Source organism: Triturus cristatus, chromosome 6 (assembly GCF_964204655.1).
Source record: "Triturus cristatus chromosome 6, aTriCri1.1, whole genome shotgun sequence".
In the NCBI taxonomy this organism is placed as follows: Eukaryota; Metazoa; Chordata; class Amphibia; order Caudata; family Salamandridae; genus Triturus; species Triturus cristatus.
This window is the reverse complement of record NC_140589.1, coordinates 1,827,252,170-1,827,273,134: the sequence shown is the minus strand read 5'-3', so window position 1 is coordinate 1,827,273,134 and position 20,965 is coordinate 1,827,252,170. Positions and strand designations below refer to the sequence as shown.

Below are 20,965 nucleotides of genomic sequence, written 5' to 3'. Positions count from 1 at the left end.
TAATGCCGGGTATCTTTATACCAGCCACCATTACAAATCTGTCTATGACCCTTCTAATCCTCAGAACACCTACGTCACCCCCACAAAACACATAATGGTTCGCTGTTGCTGATGCAGGGTGAGCTCTGCCGGCCCGTCACCAAACAAGTTAGATGAAACTCCTATAATTATCTATTCCCTGCCCTTGGAATATTAACGTCAAATCAATGAAATAGAATCAGATGGGAAAAAAATGAATAAAGGGACAAAGGAGGGGACAAAAGGAAGGAAAGGCCACCAGATAAAGAGCCAAGGTTGGGCTTATCGCAAAAAATATCCCATATGTCTCTGGCAAAATTGCGAATTATTTTTAAACTGCAGGTCGCTTCAGCTTTTTTCTGACTCTCCCACCACACCCTCTTCTTGATGCTAAAGCGTGGAATTCTCTTCATCATAATTTGAGAAAGATCTAATCCTTCAGTAACTTTAGGCATCCTTTAAGGCTTGGCTCTTTGTACAAGGTTTTAACTTTTGATTTGTTATTGATTCACTCCCATTATAAGTGGCATGTGTCCTGCAGGCTGCATAAATGCTGCTATACTTTAAAATTTTCTGTGAGCACACCGTCTTCATATTGATAACGAAGATGGGCTGAGTTGTTGTGTGTTCCCTATGGAGCCCATTGCTATTTTCCCTATGTTAGCCTAACTATGCACATTGTAGGCCGTGTTTGCTTTGCACACGTTACCAAATATCATGCTTGTGCCACATTGTATTTTACACATAGGTAGCTTATGTTTTCGTATTTTGTTCTCTTCCTGAGATTTAGTCGAAACAGTCCGTACAAGGTCAAACAACATTGCACCTTGTTATTCTCTGTGGTCGGACACTGGCACCTAGACATAATTGTGAAACCGAGCTGCTGTTTTTAAACACACGTTTTATCATATAACCCGGGACTTGCCGTTTGAAAAACACAGAGAGCGGAGTCTTTCACGCTGAGAAAAGGTCCAGAGACAAGAATGCTGCACCAGCTGATACTTAGAACAGCTATCTATCTATGCCGAGGTATGGGGATTGCCACTCTTCCCAGGGATCTATAATATAATACTTTGCTTCTATAGTGAGGGGGAGTTTAGGCAAAGCTGTCAGCTAATATGAGAGGGCTTTTTATTGTAAATGGTATTTTAATCATGCTTATGACATTATTGACCTGCATATGTTTTCTTATTGTGGTTCAGTTATTACATACTAGAGCACAATAGTTTCAATACATATTGTAAGCTTCCTTTGTGTCTCTTTTCTATCTATTGTGGACAAGTATGAGTGAGAGAATTAAAAGAGATGACCTGCTACTGCGATCCCTGACAGGGTCGAAAGTTTTGAGTTGCCAAATCACCTGTCTCTCTGAGAAGGTTAGGAGGGCAAGGGAGGCACTATAAGCTAGTCGGATTCTAGCCCACAGGTACTGAGCTGGTATGGTGTCTCAGTCCCTACATACTGATGTTATATGGTCCCAAGCATAGTTCAGTTATAGCAAATCTTTTCCAACGGTTGCTGTGAGGAGGACATTGCTGTGGGCTTACTACAGTTGTTCAGTGGAAGAGTGTGTGTCCTGACCTTCCATGATAATATTCTTGTTTGTAGAAAAAAATGGAGTAAACACAAAGAAAGACTGGATAGTGTGTCGAAAGTTCTGGCCGAAAGAGGGTAATGGTTGAGAACGGATATTTGTGCTTTTTGTATGATGGGGGTGAAGTATTTGGGCTTGTCATTTTGGCCAATGCTCAAGTTGCCTAAAGTAACCAAAGATACCCCAGCTCCCTGAGACTGGGACGTTTATCTGAATTTTATGCAAAGTTTACTCCAAATGTTATATCCCTGGCAAGGCCTCCTAAAAGGTTCAAGGAAAAGGGAGGGAAAACATGTATTCATTTGTGGTGGGAGGGAAGTACAAAGGAGTACATTTGAAACTGTTAAGGAGAGATTAAAGAGTGGTCCCATTGTCCATTATGTGGTGTGGTCAGTGCTTAATTTGAGCCGGGGCTTTCCGGTGCTAAGCACCAGCACCTAATTGGTTTCAGGTGCTCGGCACCGGCACCTAATTGTCAACACCATACCTAGAACAGTGTACCACATGGTGGCGCTGCTCATCTAATTTAGAGATGAGCAGAACAATGGTTGTTTAGGAATGCAATATACATATAAAATTGCAAATACCTGCCTTCCCAGCCATTCCTTTAGCTTTGGGGACCTGGAAACACCTAAACTGTCGCATTTACATGCGAGAGAGATGGTTAGTAGTTGTTTTGACAGCGATGAAAAGGGCGATGGGTGGTGCAAGCTGCAGTGGCCTCCCGGTCAGAGCCCTGGCACTTAATAATTTACAAATTAAGCACTGGGTGTGGTGCTAGTGTGTGTGTGTGTGTTAGATGGTGGCAGCAAGTGATTATAGTATAGGTGCAGTGTTTACCTAGAAAGGAAAAAATGTTCAGCAGCATGTTTCCTCATGGATACTCTATCTAACTGCAGATTACTTACCTTTAGAATATCCCCAGGTGCCAGACTGGATCAGGCGATATAAAGAGCAATCCTCTCTCACAAAGATAGGTGGAGTCATGCACTTTCACCCCGGAGTGATGAATGGAGCCAAATATATACGCCACCTCTGCACGCTGACATCATTTTCTTCTCGACTGTGTTGGCACTCCCAGACGCGGAGCCAAAACTGAACAGTGGTACCAGGGCGGGGAGCAGCCTGCTGTTCGATAGTGTGTCCACTAGAAAAAGACTGGGGGAGAATGTTTGATTTGCTCTGCATTCCGTCCATCATCTGTGTGTCTTTTGTTTTCCCACTATCGAAAGCATACCTCTCATCACTTCGTGCTAAGTCCAGGCAAATACGTCTCAGTGGTCCAAATCATTCTTGTGCCCTAGCTGAACTCAGGCATGCATGTAGATGGCACCCAGAAACAAGAGACGCGTGAAACTGCCGAAAGATCTCAGGCACAGGGCCACGGGCTACTCACAGGATATGAAAACCTAAATGTTTTTCAGATAATAACCGCTTGAACTGCACAGAAGATATTCTTAGAGAGGACCATGCTCCTACCATGTGTTGTATCCAGGAATGCCACATGTAAACACAATCACACACTATTGGGGAAATGAGGAGTCCCAGTTACATGAGACTGCATGGATTTATCACATCCTTTGTTCCAGGGCTAAGATCAAAAGTGCCTGGAGACACCCTCCACTATGGATGGAGAACTGTTATGGCTGCAAGGGCACAAAATCAGGCCCGATTTACAAAATGGAGGAGGATCGACTCTCCATGAAGGACTTCAGTTTCTATGCAATAACTTTGGAAATTAGGTTTCGGTCAATGCCCGTCACTTTACAATTAATCGGACTTTGTAATTTACAGCTTACGGAAATGGAATAGGTTGTTTATTATGTATTTCCTGCTTCCCCGCACTACACAGGGGCCCTGTATCACTTCCAACACAAACTACTAGGCACCACAATACAGCAATAAGCTGCAATGCATTTGCCACCTGTGAATGAAGCAATCAAACTTTTGGGTCTTTACAACAATGGGGCAAGTAATTATTTATATTTAACTCGTTTATTTATTAAGCATTTTTCGACATGTATGTAGCAAAATTAGAACTGGTCAAAGGTGATGTTCTGCCAGACAAGAAAAAACCCAGGTATTGGACCCCTGACAGGTGTTATGTGATCGGGGGAATGGTTGGTAAGTCAGGGTTTGGTAGTTGTGGCAGCTGGCTTTGTGAATCTGCCTTTACCTCTACCTTTTAGAGTTGTTACCTCCGTAGGAGCCTCTATATATCCCCTAGGCGAGGTGTTTTGTGCCTGGGGACGCCGGTAGGAAGTGGGAGTTTCAGGGAAGGTGGTCTTTGAGCCTCCACGGTAAGAGGAGCGGCAAAAGGAGCCACGGTGTGATGGTGTCTGCAAAGCTCCAATGGCCTTCGCTGTCTCATTGTATTTTTTTGATCTTCTCAAGGAGAGGGTCGAGTTGAGGACCAAAAAGATGTCCTCCGTCAAATGGAATGGCCAAGAGGTACTGTTGGACCTCAGGTTTAAATCCAGGCATCTATTCTGAGGAGGACGCTAGAATTTATGCCTCTAGCTGCGTTGTCAGCAACATTGAGGGCACAACGGATAGTTGTGTTAGAGATGAGCTTACCCTCGGAGGCCTGATAAGCTCTCTTTTTATGTTCCTCTGGGAGATGATGGAGGATTTCCTCCATCTCGTCTCAGTGGGCGCTGCGGTAGCGCGAGAGGCGGCCGATGGAATTGGTGACACGCCAATGGTTGGCGGATTGAGCAGCCTCTCTTTGTCCCACTGCCTCAATTCTTTTACTTTCTTTATCTAGTGGGGGTTCCATACCAGATGTTTGGGAGTTGGCCGTCTTGCGTGCTGTGGAAAATACCAGGGAATCTGGTGGAAGTTGTCCTTTTATGTATATACGGTCATTGGGTGACGCCTTTTATTTTTTGTTGACCCATGGCATAATTACCCTAGACCTAATAGGGTCGTTGAATATATCTGTGGTGTGTCTCAACATGCCTTTAAGCACCTACAGTTATTTTGCAGAACATTGATTAGAGGATAGAGTTTCAAACAAAAAATCATCCTCTAGTGGCTCCGTGTGTAACTGCACTTTATAAAAAGTGGCAGCTCTACCTATAAGGTCCTAGTAGGTAGTGGTGTTGTATGGGGGAAAGGGTCATCCTGTGGTGAGACAGACAAACCATCCCCTTTTTCTCCCCTGCGCCCTCCATGTAAGTGTGGCTGGAACACTCTAGTGTGTATGGTGCTGTGGCACCAGGAGAGCCAGTGGTGAATGTGTATGGTGCTCAGCAGGTGTTGGAGGTGTTCTGATGTGCACCGGGCTTGTGACCTTGTCCGATTTTTTTCTACGCTTCAATGGAGGTAAAGTTTCCAAAGCCTCTTGAAAAGACAGCTGTCTCTTAGATGGTTGTGCACAAGTGTGTGGAGGTCTTGTGACGACCGTAACCAATTCTCTGCGCAGTGGGTTGGACGAGGGTAACTCAGTAATGCTTGTGCTGCTAGATCTCTCAGCAGCCTTTGACACAATCTCTCATGGAAGGCTGTTGGATAAGCTGCGAGAGATCAGCATTCAGGGCCTAGCATTAAAATGGCTCCAGCATTTCTTGGAAGAGACATCAAACTGTCATCCAGAGCCAATATTCTTCCTGTACTACAATCCCGGACAAGGGTGTTCTGCAGGGTTCCTGTTTGAACCCCACTCTATATAATATCTATATGGCTCCCCTGGCCAGGGTTATGGAACGTTTTGGCTTCGAAATAATCTCAAATGCGGATGACAACCAGCTGATGTTTACTTTTGACCAAGACGCGAGAGCAGCCAAAAACCGTTTCACCATGGGCATGCTAGCCATTTCTGAGTGGAGGAGCAGGAATTATCTCCAATTGAGCTCTGATAAGACGGAGATTATGCTGTTTGGGAAAGCAGCCTGCATTTGGACAAACGATTGGTGGACTCACCAACTGGGCGCCGCGCCTATGCCTAAACAAGCCATAAAAAACCTGGGCATGAAATTTGACCAAGCTCTCACAATGAAAGAGCACATTCTGACTACCTCAGGAGTATGCTATTACAACATGCGCCTTCTGCACAGAATATTCCCCAACCTCCCTACCGCTGCCCGTAAGACCCTGGTACAAGCCTTGGTAATAAGCAGATTGGACTACGGCAACGCTCTTTTTGCAGATGTCAACGAGATCCTAGTGGCCAAACTTCAGCTAGTCCAAAATACTGCAGCCAGGCTTGTTCTTAATCGCCCATCAGGCACGCCTTCAGCACCATTACTGAAAGAACTGCACTGGCTTCCAATTAGGAAAAGGTCTTGTTTTAAGATCAGTTGTCTCACCCACAACGCCCTAAACGGAAAAGGCCAACTATATCTGCAACAAAAATCAACACCTACACCCCTGGACGCTGTCTCAGATCTTGTGATAAAGCCTTACTTTGCATCCCTCACATTCGTTTGTCGCGTAGTGGAGGAAAGGATTTCTCTTATCTTGTTCCTCATTACTGGAACAAGTTGCCACTCTATGTTTGTACTTGTTCGAACTATTGTAAATTCAGGAAACTCCTTAAATCCCACTTATTCTAACTTTACCCTCTCTGTTCCGATCCCTTCTTCCGCACAGCGCTGAGATGCCCCCGGGTGAGTTGAGCGCTATATTAAATAATTTAACATAACAGAACATGATGCACCCAGTGTCTGGATGAATCATAATATGGTTTTGCCTGGAATTCAACTCCTCCTGCAGATGCTAAAGCACAGATTCTGTAGGTTTGGAACTGTGTGCTGGTTTGCCGAATGTAAATGTTTTCGACCCCATTGTGGAGGTTTTCGGGGCCGAGGGTTTCGGGTCTGTAGAATGTGTTTTTGTCCGACATCAAACTGTGTTTTGACGCTGAGGAATTCGGCTTCGATGGCCGGCTCAGCTCCAATGGAGGAGTCGGTTCGAGAGTGTGCGGCCTGTGCTATTTTTTGGTGCTGAGCTGAAGCCAGGCGTGTCCGAGACAGATGGTCGATGCCGACCATCGCCCGAAGGCAGTGGTGTCCAACCTGGGGTAGGGGCCGAGGTGGCGGGGGCACAGTACTGATGGATTGACCTGGTGTGAGATCCTACATTTTGACCTTGGAGCTGGAGCGGTCATCGTGGGAGAATGTTCCTTCTTCTGCCGCCAACACCTGCGCCTGTACCTCCTCTTGCAAGTCTTTGGGTCCAAGGAGATCTAGTGTTTCTTCAATGCTGCGGCAAGACATTTCAAGCTATTGAGCTCAAAGATCACGCAGCTTCTTCTTGGACCGATAAAATCTGCAGACCTCGCAGCTGGCCTCGTCATGTTCAGGGCAGAGGTACAGGTTACACATCTAGTGGAGATCAGTGCGCGAGTACCTGCCGTAGCATGGAAGACAGAAGCTGAAAGATGTCCATTCCATCACTGGGTGGACATGATGCAGGGGGAACCCCAGAGATGTAAGGTGTGCCCCGAAGGGTGAAGGCCCTTGAGGACTGCAGCCGACTCAAGACGCCCTGACAAAGTCGACGTCGCCGAACAGATGAGAGAGAGAATACCATCAGTAAAGCCTAAGAGAGATAAGCATTGAGGGTGTCGAACAGGAGCAGAGGAGCATATGTCTGCAACCCGACAGCGGATGAAAACAATCTAACAATGGAGTCAATGGCCATGCGCATTACCAGCAGGTGGAGAAGTCACCCTACCTTGTGACTCGAAAGACTTTCTTGGAAGAAAAACAACTTGGAAACTTCCGAGCCCAACACTAGATGGCAGGATTATGCTAAGCATGTGGATCTACCGCCACACATGCCTCGAATAATTGCTTATCTTGAAATGATGAGAAATTACGTCAGAGAGTCTTGGCGTGGAATGGACACCCTGATAGAACAGAAGTTCAAGGTGAGCATAGTCTGTGCACAAACAATGTCAAAGTAATCCAGAGGTCCACCTCTCTCTTCAGTTAACGCACCCAAGAAACCCTGGAACAAGAATGCACTGGATATTGCAGAGGCCAGTGCCAGGAAGAGGAATTGGTAAGAACCGAGTCCTGATAAGGGTAGATTGCCGCACAAGGTGGGCTGTTACTAGAATAGTTCCTCAGGACATGACAAATGTGGCGATAAAAGTTTTCACATATGCTTTAATTGATGCGGGCATTCCCAAGGAGCTTGCTGTGTACAACGGAGTACAACTGACCTCCAACAGTATAACAGTATAAACGTTTTTGTAGGAAATTTCTGTGAAACATCTCAGAAAAGCACTGTACTGTCTGGGAGAAAGGACCAGTCACAAGGATGTATAGAAAGATAAACAAATGTTTAAAATGGTTTGCAAATGATAACAGAACGTGTATTTATGATGAGCATGTTCTCCCCTTGGTGCTATATAACCAATGTTTATTGTCACTCAACTAAATAACACTTATGTTATGGACTTTGAAATGCTGAGTGGGCCCACAGGGATTTGAACCTGTGAGCATGAAGTCAAACACAGGTCCATGGAGCGGATGCATTAGTCCCCTGAGCCAACAGACCAGTCAGGCTACAGAGAAGAATAGCCCTTCAAGAAACAGCTTAGGACAACAAAAAGACGACAAAATCAGCTACAGGTGTTTTCTGATTCCTCTCCCCAAAAGAACACAAGAAGGGACCAGGCTGGATCATCAACGGGGAGAAGAGAGTGGTAAACAGAGGTAGCTGTGATACAGTTGAAAAGTACAGTTATCAAACACATTAGAACCATCTGAAGTGTGAAAAAGGTTTGCACTGGAAGGTAGGTGATCTCAAGTGTTCAGAGACCTGTATAGTTTCATGGCAAATTTTCAAGTTTTGGAGCCTTAGAGAGTTGAGGAAATAAGGAAAAGCAAAAAATCTGTGGAAAACAGTTCCTGTTACAACAGCCAAGGTTAGCAGACTACCAAGTACAATAAATGTAAACGCAACAGCTGGTAGCCGCATTGGCAACAAGCTATGGATAACCTATTCCCAGCGTACTTCAGATTGTGCACATATTATACAAGACCCTTTTTGCTTCAGTTCAGGGGCAGATGTGTTATATGCTGTCTTATCTCCTTTGTACAGCTTTCTGCCTTGTATTGCAGTCCTCCCTGAGCCCTTCACCCAGCCCTTTTCATCTACTTTGAGCTGTTTCCACTCAGAATACCTGAACATTCGAGTCCCTCAAAAATGGACTGCAGAGGTAGCAAGCGCCTTTTGATGGTGCTGTTCGACTTACCAATAAAAGTTATCTACATCTACTCAGTGATTTAGATTTCATTAATTCAGCCCAGTTGTCTTAACTTACTGTCTTACATCACCCATAACATCACCTCATAACTAAGCAGCAAACAAACCTTGAAATTGCAAAAACAATAGAAACACTTGACAATCCGGTTAATCTGAACTTCTAGAGCAGATCTGACTCACACTCTAGAAGCCAGGATTCCCTAAAGAAGGACGCACAAGCATTTGCGGAAACCGAGTGGCAAACTCAGAGGACAGCAATGTGCTAGTTCAGCATCAAGGCATGCCCTAAGCCCAAGTCAAATTTCTAAATATTAAAAGAGAAAAGAGTTCCATACTCACTTGAATTACCTTCCATACACATTCATTTAACCTGCAAAAAAGGGGGGAAACAATACTTAGTACTGAGAATCAAATATTGTATTTAAATTAAGGTCAATGTCATGCATTTTTGTCTTCTGTGACACCATGTATGAGGTCATGAGTAGTCATGACTGCGTAACAAAACTTAGCTTGGAATTTCAGTAGGCTATTTATTTTGCATCACACCTACAATGTTCCAAAATCTCACATTTTAGGAGAATTTCTTTCAAAGTGTTAGATATCAATCTTACTAGACAACCATCATTTTCCTCAAAAAATTTTCCTCAGCCAATTTGTTGGGTTTAGATACAATATAGGTAAAACCTATGCTACTGTTATGCTTGGCACTGACTATGGCTGTGAGCAGTGGGCCTTTGGCACTCTGCTAGGGCCAGTATACCTGCCCAGCTCCTGACTAATTTCCATTATCTAATTTCCCAGTGCTTTACATTACATCGCCAGGAACATATGGTACTAACTCACCCATGCCATGATCTCCATTTGGAGGGCTGGCCCTTAAAAGGAACAAAATCCAACAGAGGCTGACACGAGAAAAGAGATCTTTACCCTCGATGAAGACCCACAAGCTGCCTTAATCTCTCTCTGGCATAAGACACTGAACCCCAATAGTTTTCTGTTGAAACTAACAGAGTGGTAGGGTTGTCCGGGAGCTCTGCCGAAAGCATGCTCCTTCCTCGACCAAAGATGGTCCCCAAGGAACCTTCAACACATGTGGTACAATGTGATGTTTAACAAGGACTTTTTCTTCTAATAGTTATGTGCACCTTTATTCCTATCTGCTTGACCAGTGTTCTGCAAAACCTGAATTCATGTCGATGAAGAAACAAGGAGCCAAGTGAAGGCTGCCAGCAGCCTACACAGAGCCTAAAAGCGGAGAAGCGACAGCTTGCTGCACTTAAATGGAACAACAATTAGGGGGAGTGAGAGGTATGTGTAAGATTTTACCCTCAGCTTCCCTTTTCATATACAACAGTACTTGAAGGTTACCTTATTTTGTTCCCTCTATCTCACTCGGGTGTAGGATTGTTCACCCAGGTAAATCGGTGACAATCACTGCGCCCTTGTGGAATATATTTTAGGGTCCTCACCCACAGGTACCACTGATGGCTTGTTTCATCATCTGACCCTCGTCCCGCTCACCTAGTATGGGGGACGGGCTCCAAACTTTTGTAAGAGGAGTTCTTTGGCTATGTGGTTTAAGGGATTGTGAGAAGAAATTAAACTTGCCTGCCGGATCCTACTAAGGTTTGTTTGCACAAGGGAACAGTGATCGTCACCGATTTACCTGGGAGAACAATCCTACCAGAGCGAGATAGTGGCAAAGCAACATTCGGTCTTGTGGATTGTAATAGGATCAAACACAATAAGGTAACCTTCCTCAAGTATTGCTGCACTGGAGCCAGATTTCAAATCCTAGTAATGAGGGAGAGGAAGGGGAGGAGAAATGGTAAACAGCAGGAAAAAAAATGACTATAAATTTCAAAATTTATTTTTTCCCGTTACCTCGGTCTTTGCCATTCTGCATTTTTTCCTCTTCTTCTTCTCCACCTTCGTCAGCTTTAATAAAACAGAAAAAACAAGATTGGAAAAAATATCATTTTTTGTAACGTTGCTCCTCGTTTTGACCCAACAAAACACTGCAGGTAGGAAATAAATCTGGTTTAAAATCTGTGCTCCTTAGGTAACGGGTGCAGAAGGGATTCTGCTGCATTGAGGTGGTTCTAGTTTATTTACAAATCTGGGCCACCATCTTTAAGACATCAAGCAATGGATTTCTGGATCTGCTGCTATGGAACACACAGGAGTTATCTTCTCACTTTGTTAGCTCCAAAAGATGCACAAGATTTGAAGGCAATGTAACTAGAGATACTAACAGCACTGGCCTAGGAGCTCCTCAACAAAGGCTTCATGGCACTACTGGTAGCTGCTGTGATGCAGTCGTCAGCTATTCAGCAGAGGAGGAACTTAAAAATAAGGCAAGACGACTATCAGAGAGGAGACAGGGCTGGGTCTACTGGTTAAAATACGGCGTTGAGACATTTTGGGGGTATGCGGTGGCACAGTTACCAAATCTTTATTTTATAAATGCTACAAGGTAGAACCATTTGTAGAATTAGACAGGGGAATTCAAACACAAGGCAAGCCATTTAACTTTGTATATTGTTAGGAAACAATGTATTCACATATTTTAAGTCACATATATATAAAAGCAAATAAAAGTAACGCGGGGGCATGTAAAACAAAACCTAATTTCTCAAAAGTTACTAAAACATGTTAATAAAGACCCATACTATGTACAGCTTCCATAGATTAACAATTAATAGTGCATGTTAATCAAGTGTTAGTAAAGAAGGGCTACGTCCTATAGTGTCAGTGAATCACATAATAAAAGCTGTAGAGCATTCCACAATGCATCAATCGGATTTTATTAAATAATGGAGTGAAAAAAATAGTGTTGCTAATTTTTTACCAGGAGTTGATAATGAATAACCTAAACCCTAAAGTAAGGGGGGTGGCTGGGAGTTATATGAGATAAAATGCGCCAGACCAGAAATTCGCAACATGAAAGATCTCACAAACGTTGCATCATGGGTAGCTTAGTGTTGTTGCTTGGCAACCACTTTTACAGTGTCCCTAATTTTCACGAATTCAGTTCAAATCCAGATTACACAACGTGGAGTTTTCCTCACTGACCCTGAATTCACGCCATATATGCCTTCCTTCATCCCTGCACCGCAGGCGTCCCGCATACTCACAAAGACGTATGTAAGCAGGTGTGTCTTGCTCCTGGTCTGCCTGTGACTTCGCATTCACTTTCCAAGAGTAAAACAAACTTACATAAAAATAATTTGTGAAATGGACAGTAGGCCCTTTCCGCCGTTCACTGCTGGGCTAGGCAGGGATAGGCTCACACCCGCTCAGCGCCAGGATACCATCGAGGGTGAGAGTGCACTTTAAAAATACACATAACATAAATGGTGGAAACTATATGGTTTTCACTTGACTATTGAGAGCTAGTGGTTCTGTAGCTCAGGGTGAGACTCAGGAAGGGTTTCTAGAGGAGGATGCTAGGATAAAATGAAGGAAACGTTTAAAGATACCAATTGTACACGAGGCTGATAAAGTTATCTTCTGATTATAACAATAAAGGCTACAAGTTGCTGGGTGGGCCATGCACATGATTAAGACCCTCTCTTGAAAGAATCTCCATTTCTGCATCCAATAAGGAGTGAAGAAAAAGTTGTAATGAAGAAGTTATTCCCTTTCTTACATGGACGAGGAGCTGGGAAGGACACTGGTAGAGAAGTCCCCTGTGAGAGGTGAACCCGAGACACTACTTTGGACAACAATGACGTTTCACTTGCATGGTCACCTTGTCCTCAGTAAAAGCTAGAAGGGTGGTGAGGTGGGCAGAGCTTACAGTTGTCCTACCATTCCAGCTGAAGTACGGCAACCAGAAGAACTGATTTCCACATTAGAAACTGTGATTTGTTGAGTTGAATGGATGTCCAGTGTTTGGACCCTCAGACGAAGAATGGTCCACAAATACTCCAGTTTCTTGGGAACTATGAAGTATCTGGTGCAGCAGCTGACCTCTCAGGAGAGGAGGATGCTTTTGGTCTTACACCTTTTCAAGACATGGAGGCCACATCCAAAGCGTGTATCCAGTACAGGCCACAGGTCCAGAGTTATCTCTTCCCATCATGGACAGTATCATGCGCCATCGGCCCGACCTGCCAGCGGCACGTGGGAAATGAGAAGTCTTGAGATAAAGAAGCCTGAGAGGGACTGATATCCTTATCCTGAAATCCTGCTTGAGTGAAAAGAAGACTCTTTAGGGATTGACTGTGGAGCCTGCTGAGCTTTGGGAGGCTGATGGTTGAAGCCCTGAAAATGTTATTATCTTTGATGAAGTCTCACCACATGACAGCTCTGTTTGGAAGGATCCAGAGAGCGATCAGTCTCTTAATCAAAGAGGCATTACACACTGAAGGGCATGTCCAGCAGCTGCAACTGGACATCCCGGAGACACCTGTGGCTCTCATCCACACATCGCACCCGTTAGCCTTATCTGTAGCCCTGGAGCGACTACCACGATGGCAGTACCCATCCCAACATGCCTTGACTGCTTTGCCGCCTGAAGCACTTCCCGCATGTGGGAATGGAAATATTCATGCCTATGCTCTAGAGGTCTGCTGAACGGTAACGAGGCCATCTCCCAAAGTGTATGACAATAATGGGCTAACATACTGTTGGTGTTTGTGGACCGAAGAGCCAAACTGCCAGATTCAAGTACCTACTTTCCCTTTCTCTGGGCACATTGGAGAAGGTGGAAGCCTTTTGTTGTGCATAGGGAGGCGGCACTGCCATGCTGGCCGGGGAAGCGTGCCTTGAGATAAAGTCTGGGCTAGGCAGGAGTGGGTTAAGTGTGCTAAACTCTGCAGTCATAATTGCTGGCTTAGAACTGGGCCTCTTCCAAGTCTTAATGAGGGCTGATATCAAAGTGGAATGTATGACAGTATTCCGCATGCGTTCCGAATGCCGTCTTTTGTACGAAAGCGTCTTTAGGATGCATTTGTTCAGCACGCAAGTCGTTTAACGACTTGTCTTAGGGGGGTTCTGAATGTTGGAATAGTGTAATTTACTATTCCAGTCTGCGCAACAGTAGGGAAGATGTTGGACTTTAAATCCAACACCATTCCACCAATGCACCCCCTAAAAGTGAGTCGTTGTAACGCCTTGCGTGCTGAATGAAAACGTGCTAATGCAGCGTTCGTTCTATTGCCGGCGCAGTGTTGGCACAGCGTGATTCCGGCTTTGTCCGAAAGGACAATTCCCATCAAAGTGCCAATGAAGTGCAACAAACTTTCAAAATCTGCTTTCCTGAGAAGATCTCTAAAGAGATTGGACTGAGACTGAGCAAGGGAATGTTTAGCTCTAAGCAGGCAACCTAAACAGAGAAATTTTAAACTAGTCTGTTGATAACAGATCCATGCCAGAGTGAAATCCACACACCATCTGCCACCAGTGAAGAGTTACTGTCGTGAAATATATGTATCAAGTCTGCTACCGGGGGTAAGGTTCATGGAAGGATTTGATGGGAGATTCTGCGAGTGGATCTCAGATAATGAGAGAAAGCTCAGATGGAGATAGGTCTCTGAGGTACTCTATGGAATGTAGGAGGCCTTGCAAAATGTGGCATCAGTCTGATGGGTGTTTGCCAGTCAGTCGTCATATTTTGAGCAATGACTCTGTGTTGTTCTTGTTGGCTACTCAACCAGTATATACGTTTGCCCGCCTTACTTCCGGTGTTCCTATAGCCTATCCCCGATGCGAGACCGGCTTTGTTAATCCGGAAGAGTCGAAAAGATATTTCCAGCTCGTATTTAAGGAGCCCATTTCCCCTGTGCCAAGAAATGTTTTACAGTTCATGTGTTTCTGATTTAAAGAATCACTGAAGTCTTGAACTCAGTGGGAGGCATGGAGTGCTTTAGTACTCGCCGAAAGCAAACCTGGAATGATGCCACTTAAGTCAACTTGGAGGCAGGCAGCACCATAGCTAGGTCTTGCTCGAGAGCGAAGCTTGCAGTTCTAACTAATGATCAGAGTTTGAGAGATATAATTGTGTATTTCTAGTCACTTTTGGGCAGGTGAGGGAGAAGAGCTAGAGAGTAGGAGGATTGCAGTCCTGGACTGGTCCTTTAGTACAGTCGTGTTTGGAGGGCCAGAGATTCTAAGATATAGGTTTTTAACAGAGGGCCTCTAATCTCAACTACCTGTTACTCATTGATTTGCTCAGGACGGCATTCAATTTGTGCTGCATATCAAATCTTATAACCTTTCCTAGTTGAATGAATGATAACCTAAAAAGTGTCCTTACGATGGTGCCGAATGAAGGACAACGTCTCTCTAGAACGCCAGCCTTTTATTTTCTCCTAAGCAGAGAGCGGTGAGAGGTATCATGAACTCTCTGGGGGCTATAGGGGGGAATTGAAATGTTCACCTGCAAAGCTGGAGAAAGAGTGGCCACTTAATCTGGCCCTTTTAAACCTTGGAAGTTACAGAAGGTTAGCAAAGCAGAGCGTAAACTAATAGAAGAAACACAGTGTAAGAAAAGAGACTGAAGATACACACGCTACGAGTGCCTTTAAGACTCTGCCAGAGATCTTTGAATATTGACTGCTTAGCCACAGGAAGCAAAGACAGAGTGCTGATTGTCCAGTAAGGGATGACGGATGAGTGAGACCAAGAATCTGGTGAGCTGCGGCTTTTTGCACCAATGGAGGACGTTGGGTCCGTAAGGTAGGAAGAGCCAAGTAAAGGGAATTAGAATCATCTAGTCTGGACATTAAATCGGCCAGGATACCTGTTTTGCAGCTGAAAAGGACATTACCTTAATTTGGATTTGGACTTGAAAAAAGCAAGTAGAAATGGCCATTTTGATATGACCTGAAAAGAATAGTGCTTTACCTAAAATTACTCCAAGATTGCTCACAAAATCAGATGGAGAAGGAAAAGACAAAGTTAACAAGTTTTAAAAGACTGCAGTACCCTGGTGGGACAGTGAATACAATCAATAAGCGATTGGCATAATGCCATCTACAGCACTGTTCGGCCAACAGCCGGCACATTAAATAAGACAATAACTCCCTTGCTACAGGTTATGTGTACAACCCTACAAGTCATAGAGGTTGCATCACAAATTATATGGAGCAGCTAAAACCTCACAGGACTTCCTCAAATTACTGGGCACTAAAGATACCATGGTGTTTCAAACTAAGGTTGTCTCCCACTAAATACAGCCAATGGCTGCTCCCCTGCTAAGGCGGAAGACCGTCACCCCACTGCTTTTCAGCAGTGTGAATAAAGGAAAAATAAAATGATAATAACTGGCCGCATGGGTGGAGAACATGCCCAGGCTGCCAGGCCCTGCTTGAGCGCCGAACCACGGCGCTCAGACCTATTACAACACTGGAATGCAGTGTTGTGATTGGCTTAGGGGAGCCGGGGTGCTTCCTGGGTGTTCTGTTCCTGTGCCGGGAGAGAAGTAGAGAGATGACAGTGGAGAGATGAGGTGTGGAGGCAAGTTAATTTTTCTCTTCATCCCCAATCCCCCCCCCGCCCTCCCGCCCCCGATCGGTGCCAGCCACCACTGAATACAGCACAGTCTCACCTGAATGTAGCTCCTTCACGAGAGAAGACATGGTGTTTGTAATGGAGTCAGCGGCCACCAATAGGTCGTTGCGGAGATTTCTCCTCGTACCTGCGGACCAAACATTGAGTCAAATGTCAATGGCCCCTGATCGCTGTTTTTCATTTCACAGCCGGATGGGCACGACTACGAATGAACTGTTGTATTAACAAAATGGCGCAAACCTTAGAACAACAATGACTTTAGAGAAATGTACTCAACAACATACTGATTTGGGTCATTCTGAAATAGATGAAAACGTTTCCAGCCAAAACTGAACACAGAGAGAGAGACTTACTCCCCCCATAATTTAAAATCCAAACTAAATACTTTAGAAATGCAATAAAATATCTTCACTATTTTTGTCCCCAGGTTTTATTACTTATTATATTTTAAGAAGCACAACCTACGTTTTTATGGTGTACATTTATTCGCTGAATTTTCCATACCACATGACCAGCAAATACACTGATGCACTGGGGCTTTTAAAGTAAAAAAAAAAGCAAGTACAACTCTCTCCCACAGTGACCCCCCCTAAAAACTCACACTTACGCAAGGTCTGAAGGTATTAGGCTTGACGTTGCTGTAAGTAGACACGAGAAAAGAGGAAACCGCCATAGGGATTTCACCCGCTAACAGCCTGTCCTAGCATGGTAGACCTTAAAGCCGCTTCCACACTCCAAGAAGCATGGTAGACCTTAAAGCCGCTTCCACACTCCAAGAACCAGGCAAACTGAAAGGGTTTATGGAATACATACTGGCCACCTTGAGGTAAGGGGGATGAGAGTACTGTAAACCCAGAGGCCACGGCCTCGAACCCGCTTGGAAGGCTGGCCCGCCTCTTTCAATGCCCAAGGTCAGCTTCTCCGCCCGCAGTAGATCCAATCAGGGGCAGGTAGTGCCGACAAACTACACTAGTGGCCCGCTCTGGCCCGCGCGACCACAGGCAGGGCTTGAGAAATGTATTTCATCCTCCTGGAGTGGAAATACATTCGACACCAGGGTGGCCAACGTATCGTCTCCGGGTTTCATCGCAGCGCAGCGTTAGGTTTTCTGGCGAGCAGTTGTTGCATGATCATTTTAAGATTCTTTAAAACACACGAAGCAGCGCGCCGCTCTGGCCAACGTCTCTCCGACTTGCCCTTCCTCGCACGTGTATTTGCACAGGTGTATGGTGCTGGTACATCATCAAGCGATAGGGTGACCCACTACATCTAGCACTCCTCGCCATTGTATGCTTTCTGGTCCAATGACTTCCCATTATTTTTCAAGCCAATTCCATCATCAAGTCCCTCTTGTTGCCTGGCAGGCTTTTGACTTCCTGTGTGTTGAGTGAGGAGCGTCTAATTCTCAGGTAGCGAGCTTGAGTTCCTTTGCTCCCCCAATCCATTTCTTAAGACGCGAGCGCTCTTTTTGAGACTGCGGGATGACACCCAAAGCCACCCTTAACTGCACCAAAATCTCTCCGTTTCAGGGAGAGGAAACTCTGTTCAAATGGTTAACATTCCCATTCTTGGTCGAGGTCTACAATTTTAATAAACCGTTATTGTTCCACGACCCCTAACTCTTATCTGTGGGTGTAAACTTTGGATTAGAAAGCACTGACTGGACGGAGAATGGACGCTGCAACGAAGGCAGAGGGAGCAGGCATTCTCAACCTCTGGGCGTGATTGGCCGGTAAATCCAGTCCTACTCAGGGGCCTTTTCGTAGTGCAGTGGGCTCGGTGGGAAGCTATCTGACAGTGCAAGAGTCTCCAGAGCCTGCACAAGCAGGAGTTAGGCACGATGGACATGGATGTGTAAGCAGACACTCTCTCCCTCCCTGCTGTTACTTATGCACCTACGTAGGGCAGTGAGGGTGACGGCTGCACAGGGCAGAGGCGAGAGCACGGAGAGACTTCTAAACGGAGCATTGTGCGGCCTCACTGATAGGATGGCTGCTGTCTAAGCACCTAAACTAACCCCTAAGGTTAGTTTAAGCGTTTAACCTCTTAAACTAACCTCTTGATCCTTGCTAATAATTAAACATCTCCTGCTGGAAAGGGGTGACCTTACTGCCCAGTGCCCATGCATGCCAGGCGGGCGTCGAATGACTGGCAGCAGTGAGTACAGGTGCACTGGCTGACTGCACGCACAGACGTCATGCAATAAACTGCTGTACATAGCTGGTGACACACAGAGCTGAGCCTAAAGCAGAGCTGTAGTACGAATCCAGCGAGTGCACCAAAGCAGACTCTGTCCCACATATGCAGGCAGAAACAAAACACACACATGAGGTGCACACCTGTGCAGGAGGGTGGACATGCCTGCAAACTAGAGGTAGTTCAATCAATTCAAATTCTTTATTCGGCTCAAAGGCCATAAAAGGTGCACATAAAAGTCACATGTAGCATAATTAATCCGATACAGCCATTAACAAATAATACAAAATATAGCCATATTGAAAAAATCCACATACCGTACCTAAAATCATACATCAAATTTCAATAAAAAGAGGGAATAAAAAGAACAGGAATTTATGAGCCTCACAGCTGCTTGTAAAAGATGTATTAATGCATGACAGAGCAGCGCCGAGGCAAGCAATTGTAAATATAAAAGGGCCGTCTACAATGCAGGCGGTTTAACCGTCTCAGAAAAGAGACCAAAACTCCTTCCCTAAAACCGACAAACACAGGAAGAGGAAGGTAGATTGGATAGAGCGCGAGTCACAGGGGTAGAGAGATCTGCCCCTTTGGGGTGCCCTACTAACATTGAGCGGCATCAAGCCTCCATGGGGTTGAATGAGCCCTGAGCTGCGCTTTAGGAATGATGTTCAGATCGGGTGCCATAGAGAGCAGATGGCAGTTGGTCTTTAACTGAGCCATAAAATGAGCCAATGCGTCCAGAAACTTCTGGAAGCCATTGGCCGCTCTTGCCATGAGGACAGCATCATCTGCATACAGCAGGACAGGAATGGGTCGGCTACCCGACTGCGGCAGATCATTTCCAGATTCTACCGGTGAGCGTTCTCGCTCATCGATGTGTAGGGTGAAGATAAAGGGAGTTAACGCAAACCATTTCTGGACCCTCCTCTCGGTCTTTGTCTGGGTACACTCGCCATTAGGCCCATATCTGATGCAGGCTGAGATATCTGTGTGTTGCTGAATTAGGAAACGCACTATCAGATCTTCGTTACCCATCACGGTCATCGTAGCCAATATCCTGGAATGGCTTCACATTCAAAGGATGAGTTTAAGTCCATAAAGGCTAGATGTAACGAGCCCGTTTTAACCCTGGCATATTTGTTAATAAATAGGTATAGATTTAGGCATTGCTCTATGATACCCAGCCCTTGACAGAAACCAAGCTGCATGGCTGATAGAATCGTGTGCTCCAGGGCCCATAGCTCAACCTGTCCAGAAGGATTCTGCCTGCAGCCTTGACTATGGAATCTAACAAGGAGATAGGTTGGTAACACTCCTGGTTTCCCATTCCCCTTTTTATAGATGGGTACAATAATTCACTGGGAACCAGGATGAAGGTGGACCATATTGGGTAGCACTCCTCAGTATGTACATTATCAGGAGGGGCCAAAAGACCAATATTGGCCTCATAGACATCCATCGGTACCAAAATGGCTCCTTTTGCTATTTGAAATCAAATCCGATATTGTAAACAAAACATCAGACTGGGGGGAGTGACTTGTGCTTGTTCATTCCGTCAAGGAGTAGAAGGCTCAGTCATGGACGACAGACAAATCGGGTACTAGTAGCACCGGCCAGTCACAGTGCTTAGAAACAGCAGAAGTGCAACTTGAAGTGCAGTACAAAAAACAGGTTTGTATGATTAGCCCAAGAAGATGGGTTACCACCAGACAACATAGATCCACCCCACAGGTCCCTTCTCGTTCCTCTCACTACCTCCTGCTCATGCCACTGTAGCTATGCGGTGAGTGTGGTTTGGATAAGTTAAGTCTTCAGTGGAACAGGGAGAGACCCGCAGTGCTCTCCTCCCTGGATGAGTTCAGTTTGACAGGTTAACCAAAGACAGGCAATGAAGTAACACTTTGATGAAGACTGTAGCATAGGTCAAGGGTTTTACTAGAACTTAAGGGATTTGTTCCAACTGCTGACCCTCATGGCTTTGTGATAACATCTGTCTGCAGATAATAGATGACCAGCTCCAGCGCCTAGGTGGCTGCATCGACAATCCTTGGTAATCAAAGATTCTGCCAACAAGTTTGCCATTCACTGTGGAGTCAGAGCTGCCGAGAGACCATTATGCACTAATTGTTACCTTGAAAATAACCTGCACCTTGACAAAGATGAACCTGAACTCAAATGGTTTCTCTCAAAATGTCAACAGCTGCATCAGATCTGAGTGGCTGGCTTAGATGGCTGAACAGTCTTAAAACGCTAGTACTGTACCAAGTCTTAAGACTCAACTGCTTTCATGGAGGCACATATAGAGATTATCATGTTCAAAATCTCTCTGTGGTCCTATTAGAAAGAAAACATTTTTTTGTTTATGTTCTAACTAGATATTCAGGATATGTGTGCTTGTGAGATACTCAGGATGTG

At 45.1% G+C, this 20,965-nt stretch overlaps 1 protein-coding gene across 4 annotated transcripts in view; it reads right to left on the bottom strand.

Annotated features, from left to right (window-relative positions):
- Nucleotides 1-20,965, bottom strand: part of DTNB (dystrobrevin beta) — a 716,394-nt gene that overhangs the window by 6,984 nt on the left and 688,445 nt on the right. For all 4 annotated transcript variants that reach the window (XM_085613210.1, XM_085613208.1, XM_085613207.1 and 1 more), the window contains 3 exons: nt 16,389-16,478; nt 10,718-10,771; nt 9,173-9,203 (listed from right to left, as the gene is read on the bottom strand). In XM_085613210.1, the coding sequence (XP_085469336.1) occupies nt 9,199-9,203; nt 10,718-10,771; nt 16,389-16,478 (149 nt within the window). In that variant the 3' untranslated portion in view covers nt 9,173-9,198. The remainder of the gene's footprint in view (nt 1-9,172; nt 9,204-10,717; nt 10,772-16,388; nt 16,479-20,965) is intronic.